Source organism: Gobio gobio (genome assembly GCF_949357685.1).
Source record: "Gobio gobio genome assembly, chromosome: 13".
NCBI lineage: Eukaryota > Metazoa > Chordata > Actinopteri > Cypriniformes > Gobionidae > Gobio > Gobio gobio.
In genome coordinates, this window is record NC_137106.1 from 16,920,639 (window position 1) to 16,933,197 (window position 12,559).

At 36.6% G+C, this 12,559-nt stretch overlaps 1 protein-coding gene across 3 annotated transcripts in view; it reads right to left on the bottom strand.

Annotated features, from left to right (window-relative positions):
- itsn2b (intersectin 2b) overlaps positions 1 to 12,559 on the bottom strand; it is a 39,180-nt gene that overhangs the window by 21,716 nt on the left and 4,905 nt on the right. For 2 of the 3 annotated variants that reach the window (XM_079832857.1, XM_079832855.1), the window contains exons 2-5: positions 2,583 to 2,658; positions 1,052 to 1,144; positions 821 to 884; positions 517 to 704 (exon numbers count right to left, since the gene is read on the bottom strand). In XM_079832857.1, coding sequence (XP_079688983.1) covers positions 517 to 704; positions 821 to 884; positions 1,052 to 1,144; positions 2,583 to 2,589 — 352 coding nt within the window. In that variant the 5' untranslated portion in view covers positions 2,590 to 2,658. The remainder of the gene's footprint in view (positions 1 to 516; positions 705 to 820; positions 885 to 1,051; positions 1,145 to 2,582; positions 2,659 to 12,559) is intronic. The other variant, XM_079832856.1, reaches the window with a different exon arrangement.

The following is a 12,559-nucleotide window of genomic DNA, read 5'->3' on the forward strand; positions in this document are numbered from 1 at the left end:
CAGGAGCTACATCTCAAATCTCACAAGTTGTAGACACGATTTCTAGTACACGTTGAAGGTGGTTATAGCCATCTGTTCCACATTACAACTCAGCTGAATCTTGTGGCCATCAAGCTGTGCACCTGCTGTCATAAGTACTTTCATGAGGAATGAGGTTTCGCCAGCAAATGGGGAAGTATCTTTCTACACTTATTTTAGCATTGTTTTAAACTAAAATCTCGTAATGATAATAATAATAAGTATTTTTGCATGTCATAACTTAGCATGAAACAGGCTTTTTTTTGCTACTGTGCCTTTAAGACTTAAATGACCTTTTACATAAATGACCTCCATACAAAGCAGGCCAGGTTGCTGAACACTGAATGTTGATGTTTGAACAGTATTCATGTGTGACTGCAGCCAGTCATGGTAATAGAAGAAAACATTGGGCTGTTCTGTATTGTGGTACTGAGTAAGGATATCAATTAGATTAACATAAATAATCTGTAATTACAACAAAAAACTGTGTAAAAATACCGAAAGAATTTGGCAGCGCACCGAGAGGTGTTGCAAGCATGGTTGGAGCTGGCACAGGTGGCTGCTTCATGATGATAGGCAGAGCTGTAGGAAGATTCTGTCCCTGCAGTTTCATCTTGATCAGCTTCATGGCTATAGAAAACTCCAGCCGGTCCATCCTACCATCTTTATTCATATCAGCCAGGGTCCTGCCAAACACAAACAAACAGGCAAAATAAATAAATAAATTAAATTAAAATTAAATTAAAAAATAATAATAATATATATATATTTAAACAGATTGTGAATGGTCAGGATTTCTCACCAGATCTCAGCTAGCACAGTCTGAGGAAGCCCTGATTGAATGAAGAAGTTTCGTGCCTTCTCCCCTATACACAAAAATATATTTTTTAAAAATTAATAATAATAATAACAACAACAACAGTTTTGGAAAATAAATTTGTAACATTTATGCTTGTAAATAAAAGTAAGCATTTATAGCAAAAAGGTTTTTAACATTTTAATACCAGCAAAGGTTCCCAAGCACATACAGTACCTGTAACGAAGCCCTGCAATGGCGAGAGGGTGTCAAACTTCTGATCATGTTTGTCCCTCTCCTCTGGGGTTATAGCCCAAATACTCCGACCACCTTAAGAGAAAAGTAGACACAAAAAGAATGAGGGAGAGAAAGAGAGAAGAGAATTAAACTACTAATAATGCATGCAATGCCACAGTGATGCTGCTGACAGATTCAGTACATTTACATGCACAGTTTGAGCTACAGTTAGCTTCTGCCGAGTCAGGTTGTTTGAATGATAAATACATGGCACATCACTTCTGTCTTTTGTAGCAAGCAAACAATGACAAGCCCCCCACAATTCGAGTCAGACGAAAACGTTAAAGACACATTATTACTTTAGTCAGACTGATATTGAACTTTTAAAGTAGATGTAAAAGCAGTTAGTGTCACTCTGATATTTATTGAAATTGCAGCAATTGCCATTATACATTTTTAAGTTTGAACACATACACATTCAACACATGCATTTATTAAGTGTTTGCAAGATTAAATACAATAATTTAAAAATACTAAATGTATTTTATTGAAATGCCATTCCATGTGAATTTTTCTTCTTTTTTTAAAATATAATTTTGCCTATTTCTGTATAACCAGTCACATATATTCCATTTAAACAATTTTGTAAAATTTGTTTTTAAATTATTTATTTTTTATATTAATTAGTTAAACATTAAAAAAATTCTATGCTTAGCAAAATAACCCCTCCTCACCAACCACACTAAATTATTATAGAAATAATAGTGAGCTGTCATTTTAAATGACAAAATGAAGAGGAAGTGACATCATTAAAGAGACTTTTCAGAGGAGCCAAGTTCAAAAGTTGGCAAGTTTTACGGTCAATTTACATTCACAATTTGATTTGTCATGCATAACAGTCACTCAATCACATAACACAGAAAGAAACGAATAATTTTTTTCTACCAACAAGTCATTCTTGACTCTTGATTGCTAATGATAACAGGGAGAACAGCAGCCATTTTGGACTGTCTGAATATCCTAACAAATTATTTTCTTGAGATAGCAAAAAAGAAAATCTGAAAATGAAACAATCATACTCAAATGCAACAGGCAGACATGTCGAAGAATAACTTATAAAACTAAACTTTAATAATCAACATCCCTTGAAATATATGCAGGGTGGTCCGGTCCTGCTACTCAAATGTAGGTCTAAATGCAAAAAAAGATTTAAAAATGTATATTTTAATAAACACAAGTCAGTTATTCAATAAAAAAATCAATAAGCAATGACGTGTCAGTTTGACCGATGGGCTGCAGAGTGAACGGTGAGACCGCTGGTGTGTGATCATGCTGCAGTGTAGCTCCTGCTATACCGATGCATACACTGCAAATATGAATGAGACATGATAAATAGGAAAGACTCATGCTCTAGTGCCATTATGGGGCTAAAGGTCCTCTGCGTGTGCATACACATACGCACACACACATCCTGTTGGTTTGGACACGTGGGCAAACACACACACACAGAAATATAAAGCAGAGCTCTTACCATTCATGGCTGCAGGTGGCAGGGATATGAGGAGAGCGGTCCTGATCTCCTCGTCTCAGCTGGCTAGCTCAGTCATCTGCACCACACACAAACACACACACACAGAGAAAGAAGAAATGTCCACCCATTAATAATGCAGGCAGGGGTGTGCAGGGCTGTCGCTATCTCCATCCTGCACTCTCAGACTGAAAGAGAGAGAGAAGAGGATGTGTGAAGGAGAGAGGAAGGGTGAGAGGGAGGGGATGAGCGCTCCAAACTCCCCATACAAATGCTTTCAACAGAATAATGCTCTGTGCAGTATCTTAATAAACAATGACACTTTCATTACAACGTTTATGGCCGACTGCATCGCTATCCTCCTCCTAACGACATCAGAAACGTATTTTAAAGGCTATCCAGTTCATGCCGGAAGAGTAATGAGAGTCATACTAAAGAGTCACACTTTGAGAAGTTATAATAATTACTCTCAGAAACAAGAGGTTAACAAGGTGAAAGTATGAAGATGCTCAAAACCAAATCAAAACACCTTAAGCCTTAGTGCCATAATGAAATGTTCTCTAGGTTTATCGCTGTAAGCCTCAGGTTGTTTGATAAAATCATGCACAACCCATGCAAATTTACTGAATAAATGCGGTTCTTCTAGTAAATGTCAGTAGTGGGAGTCTGCCAAGAACTCTGATTCACACATTAAATCAATTAGCTTGACATTATCTCTGCACACACACACACACCATATCTACAGATCAAGTCAAGATAGGCCAATGGCTGATAATTATATAGGACTCATTTGGGTCTATAAAGACTGAGACCAGTACTGACATAATGGCCGATAACATGCCTCTCTATATGCACAAAATACAGATCGTATTTATACACATACATATTTACATTAAACACATCTATGAAACAAACACAATCTCAAAATCCTTTCTATATGCATCAATATATCATGTATAAATACACTACCGTTGAAAAGTTTGGGGTCAACAATACTTTTATTCAGCAAGGACACATTCAATTGATCAAGGATTACAGTAAAGACATTCATAATGATACAAGCAAATTCTATGTCAAATAAATGTGGTTCTTTTGAACTTTTTATTCATCAGGAATTCCTGAAAAAAATAAGTATCACTTAAATGTTAAGCAGTACTACTGTTTTCTACTACTACAACTTGAGCACAAAATCCAATGATTTCTGAAGGATCTTGTGACACTGAAGACTGGAGTAATCCAGGCTTTGCCACCACCGCAGGAATAAATTACATTTGAAAATATATTTAATTTTAACAATATTACAGTTTTGATCAAATAAGGCAGCCTTGCTGTGCATAAGTGACTTGTTTCAAAAACATTTTTTAAATCTTACAGACCCCAAACTTTTGAACGGCAGTGAATATAATGCAAAACCCTGTACGAGAAGGCAGCACAAACAAAACTATTAGTCTATTTGTTAAAATACTGAAGGGCTGTATCTGAGTGTCCACATGTCCCTGAGAAACATCCAACCGGGGGCAGGTAGACATGATGCACCATAATTACACAAGACTGCCCTACCACAGACTAGTCAACCACTCACTCAGTCAGAACACCCACATTTATGAAAATGTTTGGTTTTACACACCCCTTAGCGACCAGGCATCGTTCAATCCAAAATGTCCAAACATCAGCCTGGCTAATATATAGGACTACCTACCACTAATATCATGACACTCATTTAACACACCAGTTGTATATTTTAGAGCTGTCAGTTTTTGAAAACCAATCACTGATAGCAGTATATACAAGCACTAAAAACAGTGAGAAAGTTGCTGACAGGAAGTGACGTGTGGCAGTAACGTGGTAGGGGTGTGAGAGCAGGTCTATAGAGGAAGAGAATGTGGTCAGGCAGGACGAGTTTCCAGAAGACTGCTCGGATGGGGCATGCTTGTCATTTGTGTCATATTACTCCCCTTTCTCTTACTCTCTCCACATCTGACACACTGGCAGTGTTCGCACTTTTATTTCAGTTCTTTTATTCAGCGTGTGGTGGACAGATTGAGAGATTCATTTATTTGCATCTATATTTTCATGACGCAAATCTTTGCAAATATTAGGTATGATGTTAGGAAATGGTATGTAGTTATATAGAGTAGACAGTTTGGGGTCGACAAGTTTAAAAAAAAATAATAATAATCTTATGCTTACCAAGGCTGCATTTATATGATCAAAAAATACAGTAAAAAACAGTGTTCTTGTGATTGTTCCAGTGATGGCATTACTCCAGCCTTCAGATGTCACATGATCCTTCAGAAATCATTCTAATGTGCAGATTTGTAGCTCAACAAACATTTCTTCTTCTTGTGTTGAATTATGTGGAAAACAAATGTGCTGCTTTATATTTTTGTGGAAACCGTGATAACTTTTTAGAATTCTTTGATGAATAGAAAGTTCAAAAAACAGCATCTATTTATATATTATTTTTTTGTAATAAATGTCTTTACTGTCACTTTAACTGACCAATTTAATGCTTCCTTTCTAAAGTGTTTATTTCTTATGAAAAAGAAAATCTAACCCGAACCCTAATTTCCCACCATAATGAACAAAACATTTCCCCTCCACATTTTTTACAAAATTGGTTTCAGTAACTGGTACTGTGTGAATTCTTTTGAAAAATATTGAAACACCAACAAAGCACAATGTAATTTTGTCATTCTACCACTTTATATTAATGACGTGCATGATGTGAGAGATGCAAAGATAGACTATGAGGTCATTGCTGGCCATGTCCTACCACCTCCTGCCTCCGCCCTGTGTGTGATTTAACAACCACAAAAGAATGAAGGAAGTGAGAGGAAAGCAAAAATGAAACAGGATGTCAAGAGGTCACAAACAATGTTGTACAAATGCTCTGGGCCCATGGCCTTATGGTCAGAGAGGACATTAAGCCACATCAAAGGGGACCTATTATGCCGCTTTTTACAAGATGTAATAGAAGCCTCTGGTGTCCCCAGAATGTATCTAGCAAAATACCCCAACATATCATTTATCAACATAACATTTTTGAGTGGAAGGAAAAACATGCTGTTTCCGTGCATGTCTCTTTAAATGCAAATGAGCTTCTGATCCCACCCCGCTTTCCAGAAGAGGGCGGAGCCTTTACCACTCATGCCTCGGATACTCTGACAAAAACAAAAAAAAAAGTTTGGTTTTGATTACCATCTCTATCTCTATTCTTCATCATCTGCTTGCGATTTATAGTCATAGTCTAAACTTCTGATAAAAGTCTTTCTGAGCGCACACATCCGAGATCTGGACATCAGACTGCGCTTCCCATGAGTATTACACTATATTCTCTTTCACGTCTTATTGCGCTTAAACTGTCACACAATGTTATGTCAAAAACACACAAAGTTCACATAAACATAGTCGGTTATGTATGTGAACACAAACAGAAGAGAAAGAAATTGCGTGTGTATATTAGATCTATGTATTAACGTGAAAGCAGCATAATATACAGTACCTACTGCTATATATGCTGTTAATATGAATCAAACAACAAAAGAAAAACAGAAAATAACTCACTGCTCTTGATTGAATAGCTTTAGTAGTTTTAATAAGAATACATTTCTTACTTGAATGCTCTGGCGAGGAGATAAACATGGCGGACTGTGAACAGCTCACTCAGGACGGGGTCTATGCTAATAGGGCAAAGTTCGTCAGCAGTTGTGGGCGTGGCCAAGCAATGTGACATCACATTGCTTAGAATCTACAAATGCTTGTTCTGAGACACTTTATGATTTATGGGGATTAAAAAAGGAATGGGTGGACTTTTACCATTATAGGTAGGGTTGGGTATCATTTTTTTTTTTTTTTGATACCGGTGCCAAACCGATACTTTTAAAACGGTACCGGTGCCTAAACGGTGCCTGAACGGATACTTAAAAAAAAAAAAAAAAGGCACAAAACGAGGTGGATGAGATTAAAGAATGGCTTTTTATAGATTTTTTTTATTATTTAAATTGAACAATTAATTACAAGTTTAAAGTATACTTTAATATATACATATAAATAAATACAAAACACAATTTACTTAACAAATTCACAGTAAAACTAAAACCACCTAACCCAACTACAACAGGCCTAATTTAACTCTAAATAACAGTAACAGTAATAACAGCAGTAGTCTGTATTCTTGGTATGCTACAAACCAGCTTCAAGGTTCAGCTTTATTTTGCAGAAATATGACCATATTCTCTGGCTAAATATTTTAGAACGCATCGCCTTATTGTTTCCATGGCGACACGTCATGCTTCTCACATGACACACAGCAGCCGCAATAGTGCTGTATGACAGCTGTATCGGGCACCATATTGGCACCGGGTTTTGGTACCCAACCCTAATTGTAGGCTGGTGCACAAACACCATGTAAAAGTGAATTTTGCATAATTGGTCCCAATAGAGTGCCGTTTTGATCTATGACATAAAACACATTAGTTAAAACCTGCTTGTGATTTTTTTAAACTTTATTGTGTCTTAAAAACGATGGTTGCTAACAAGTTGCTAAAAGGGACTACATCCTTTGGCGGGGACTTTAGACGTCATCGTGACAAACAGGCACTAGCCCGCGTTTCAGCCTAAGAATGAAGAACTTATGTGGCGTGAATAAATCGCGCTATTCGCGCAAAGTTGGATGCTTGAACATTTGGAGTTTACTCTCTTCACATGTTCGTCTCGTTGAGAAATGACTGACATGGGCTGTGTTTACACGTCTTTTTGTGTTAAAATCTACTGTTAATGTGTGACAACGTAGTTTTAAGACTTTTTCAGTCGATAATGTAGTTGTTTAAAGCTCAAATCTGTGGTTTATTTATAAGAAGAGTGCCTATTTAAACATTTTATCTGGTGTTTTCGGAGTTGTGAGCTCCAGTGAGTCAGCGGCGGTCAGCGCTTGTTTAGCCGGCGAGAGTTGACTTTCCTCGGCTAGTCCTTCTGCCGTCTGCCGCTGGCTCTGATGTCTCTGTGGCATCTCCAGCTATAATTAGTCTTGTGGAGATTTAACGGCCCATATTTGCTCTCATGGATCTATAATTTGTTCCCTGGCAAATCGTTTAGGCTGAGTGCAAAGTGAAGTTTCATTACTAGTTTATTTTTAGGCTATAACTGTACGTTACCGTTGTAAGTTAGCCGACTAGCACTGACTTTGAATGTTTGACTGAATTGGTTGCTTTATTTCATGTGTAGCTTATTATACGTTTTGTATTATTGATCATACATAAACTTGCATTTAACAAAAAGAGACTGGGTTGTGTTTCATGTCATTTAATGTTATCACAGTGATAATCATATTGTCTGAAAAAAACATTAACAAAAGATAAATCTCAGAGAGGCACGCATAAACAAAATTAGTTTCTAACATTTTTGGAAAAAACGAATGGGCAATATTTCTCATGAAAAAGTGGATAAGTGTTCATACACAGCGCAGATAATGAGCGAGCGTGCTTTTAAATAAAGTTTGAGGAAGCTTGATGATGACGTTGATCCGCGACCATGGTGTGCTGTAGTCTGTTTATAGCCTACCGTTAGCATTTTATATCTGACGACTTTATTTGGGCTTCAAAATGTATACATTTTGGATTAACTTGTAAAGATTTTCTTGGTAGACAAAACGTGTAAGGGTCATAACTCTTTGTTGAACACAGATCTTATTTTTTGCGATTTTCCAAAAGTTTATGGGGAAAATGAATGGCTTTTTGATCGAGGGAACCTATGCGCCGCTAACTTCCGGGTTGGCCTACAAAGTGATGTCATTACTTCGGCACTCTATTGATTCTAACAAACCCTGTCTGTGCGTCAGACCTTTCACTTTTGTGCTTGCCACTGAACTCTCAGTTCTCAGGAAATGAAAGCATTGATTGTAAAAGAGAGAGCTTTTATCATTGGAAAATAAAAAATCTTTGGCAAAATTACCAGAGATGCTAAGGGTGTTTGGTACTGCTTTTATTTCCCTAAACTGTTCATTTATATTTGTATTAATTGATTCATTGATTACAAAATAAATCGTTTTATGCTGTGAGCCTTTTAAACGTTTTTTTTAAATTATTTTTTTAAATCAATCCAAATTTCAACCTAGGCAACTAAAAAATTTTTTTTAATTAGTCACAGGCAAGTGAAATCGTGAAATTTAGCTACTTGTCATTGGCCGAGTTAACAGGCAATGGAATTATTTTTTGCCTTTGAACCAGAGTTAAGGGAACTCTGTCCCAACTATGTCACGGTCCCAATCTGGCAGGTACTGCATCGTCAGTTTATCATTTGCATGTGATTTTAAGCCTTGCTATTTTATATAAGTGCAAGATGCAAAAGAGAACTCAATTCAGTACTTGCACGCTATATGAGAAACCCGCATCTGACAGTACACGAGTTCTCTTTCAAGTCTTAATGCGCTTGTATGGAAAATTTCATTCTAAAGTGACAACAGCCTAATATTCCTACTGCTGTACAGAAAAAAAACAATCAATCACTGCTCTTAACTGAATAACTTTTGTAACTTTAATAAGGATTCATTTATATTTTACTTATACAGTGAAGACTATGCAGTTATTTTACATTTGATTACTTTATTCAATTTCTGTACCTAAACTACATAATCTGTATATAACTACTTTAGATCTACCTGAAAAGCACTGTTTATTTCATTTTTTTTTATCTCGGTTCCATTGTTTATTTGTGCTATTACTTGTTAGTTTGATTATTTGTTTACAGACTGTTTATTCACCTTGAATAATGCTTAAAATGTATATTTTATATTATATTTAGCATTTTTTCATTTGCATTGTTCTTGCATTCCATGTAAAAATCCTGGAGAGTAAAATAAAAAATTTACTAGCTAATGGTGACTCGAGCTTCAGTGTGTCCGTAGAGGGTTGTAAATGCTATTTTATTATTCATTTCTGGTGATTAGAATGTAATCTATTCAATTGAATTACATTCATATTTTGACAGTGTTCTTCTATATTCAGAGAGACATTGTCTGATGGCTTTATGCACAGAAGGTCATGCAGGTGACGTCAGTGAAGCCTGAACAAACATACACACAGCTGTAAAGGAACATACACACTGTAGATAAACACCACACTAAACATCATTGGACCTTCTTAAAGATACATCAGGGCTCAACAACAAGGATCTTTCTGCTGCAGTCGTCAGGCCAGTAGTTGACATTTTAACCTGCCTTTTAATTTACCTGGCTGTACTATAGATTCAAAAGTCAGTGTTATTTTAGTATTATTTATGTGTAAAGAATAAAATGTGCCAGAACAAAATGTATTTATATTCCATTAACCGTTCATATACTTATGGCATACATGCAAAAATTGTTTGTTTATCATTTTTAATTTGTTCTCTTTCAATAGTAGTAGTGTTCAACAATCAACACAGCACCAAACTCCAAATTATTAAGTTTGTACATTAAAACAGTTGCACATGATTATGCCACACTTGCTTCTGGATTCCACTGTTGTTTAGCCCCGTATACAATGATTTAGTGTTGTCATGGCATATAAATTATAACTTTGATACGATGCACAACTAAAATATTGCCATACTACTACTGAACCAATATACATGACAAAAACAACAGGAAAAGTAATTGAATAATAGATGACTCACATGGAAATTATTGTTCATGCCTATGAAATCTTTCACTTAACCAGCGTGTGCCTGCTCAGCTTTTTGAGCATTTCCTCTCGGTTTAAAACTCCTGCCCTGCTTTTTGAGCATTTCCTCCCAAAAAAACACCACATGCCAGTGCCACAACACAGGCCTCTACCAGATACAGCCACGCCTACAGGTAGCCTATATAGATCTTTGCAACATTGGTCAGTTGGCTAAAAGAATAAAGCAAACTTAAACAGTTATTACTGACCACAAAAGTCCTGTCAAACTCAGATGGTGAAAAAGCTCACTTGTCACAAAATATATAATTTCATTTAACTTCTATTTGAGGGTATGACTATGAGCCAGGAGTGGGAAATATGGACAAAATCGTATTTAACGATATGAGTAATTGTATTAATTATTAACAATAAGAACAAAGATGCAAGTAACAAATAGGACAAATAAAATAAAACAAAGACAAATTTTCAGGTAAAGTAGGTCTATTTAACAGTTCTTAGCATTCACAATAACGAAATTGAATAAAAAAATCTAAATGTACAAATAAAATACTGCATAGTCTTCACTGTATGAAGTAAATATACATTGCAGAAAAGTTAGTTCATGCGTTCAGGACCTCATGGCTTGATTATTGTAATGCTCTTTGGGTGGTTGCCCTGCAGGCTTAATAAACAAACTCCAGCTGGTCCAAAATGCAGCAGCTAGAGTTTACTAGAACCAGGAAGAATGACCATATTAGCCCAGTTCTGTCAACACTAGGGCTGGGCACCGAACGGCGATACTTTTATGGTATCGAACGAAAACTCCGATACTATGAGTATCGAAAAATTATTTATCTTTCGGTGCCAAATTTCGGTTCCAAAAGCCAAGCGGCTTTTATACACTTATAAAAGTGGATGCCGAGTTAGCAAAGTGCAACATATGCGATAAGTATTGCAACCAAAGGCGCAAAAGGAAAACTTTCTGTGAGACGTAAGTTCACAAACAGCACGAGTGAATCACCGCGTGTGCGCGCGCTCTCTCTCTCTCTCCCTTTCAAAATGCTCAAATGGCTTCACATCAGCGCATCGCATCTGCACTAAAATCGAGCGGCACATTTGACACAGGATTTGCCACTTGCACAATCGAGGCAGTGTCGCATCGTCACTAAAGTTTATCATTTGCATTTATTTTTAAGTCTTGCCAGTGTTCAAACCACTCAGCACACACACACAGGCCATCTCACAAAAAGCTCACGAGTACAAATTGCGCTGAAATGGTCAAATACACACAAATGTATGTACTAAATTACCGTCTTGACGAGTATGCACGTAAACCCCGTCGTGACTCGCGAGTGAACATTTGTGCAACTGCATGTAACCGTATCCGTGTTCGCTCTTAAAGTGTCAGCAGTCGAATAAACTGCTGCTGTCTCTGAGTTTCTCTTTGTCCTGTGTTGTTTGATTAACCTTTATGACACTCACTGCTCCTGAATGACTAACTTTTGCAACCTCCGGTGAAAACACGGTACTAACACGGTAGCATAATGAGGGTCCCTACAAGCAAACCGAAGCATTGAGAACTTTGTAAGTGTACAAACAGTTTAATTAAGAAGATACTTTATAAAGACAGTACTTTACGCGTATACAGACAGGAGCCATCTTGGAAAACAATCTCAACGAATCGAGCCACGAACGCTGTGCTAAGTAAGCTGGTCGATAGGAATTAAGTTCAGCTTAGCACAGCGTTCGTGGCTTCGTCGAGACTGTCATTATGCTACCGTGTTAGTGTGAGGCCATTTTGAGCCTTGTTAGTGGTATTAACTAGCGATTTAATTTGACTTATTATATGCCCCATAGACTAGCATTATAAGCTAATCTGTTTTTAGAGATAAAACTCTTTACATTGATTTTCATGAAAACGCATCCCAGAGAACGATCTATTCGGTAACCATGTGTTAATTACCCCTAGGTTCATTTTTCACAGGAGTTGTCCTTTAAGTGTAAGGATTAATCTAATTTAATTTATTCAGGGAAGACCAATATTAATTTACATTTGATTTCTTATTAAATGTCTTTAGTATTTCTTACCTCAATACTAATGTTAGACCTACCTCAAAATTTGTCTTTAAAAACAAAAATGCACTGCATGATCAAATATTTAGGTGAGATAATTATATATATTTATATGACAAGAGTCACCTGAGGGGGGTATTCCCCCATTGTCAGAAATAAAATTCAGGCCCTGAATGAATGTCTGTAAAATTCCCTCTAAATAATTCTACATTAGAAAAAGAAGGCTTCAAATAGATCGGTATCGTGATCGTATCGGCAGATACGGTT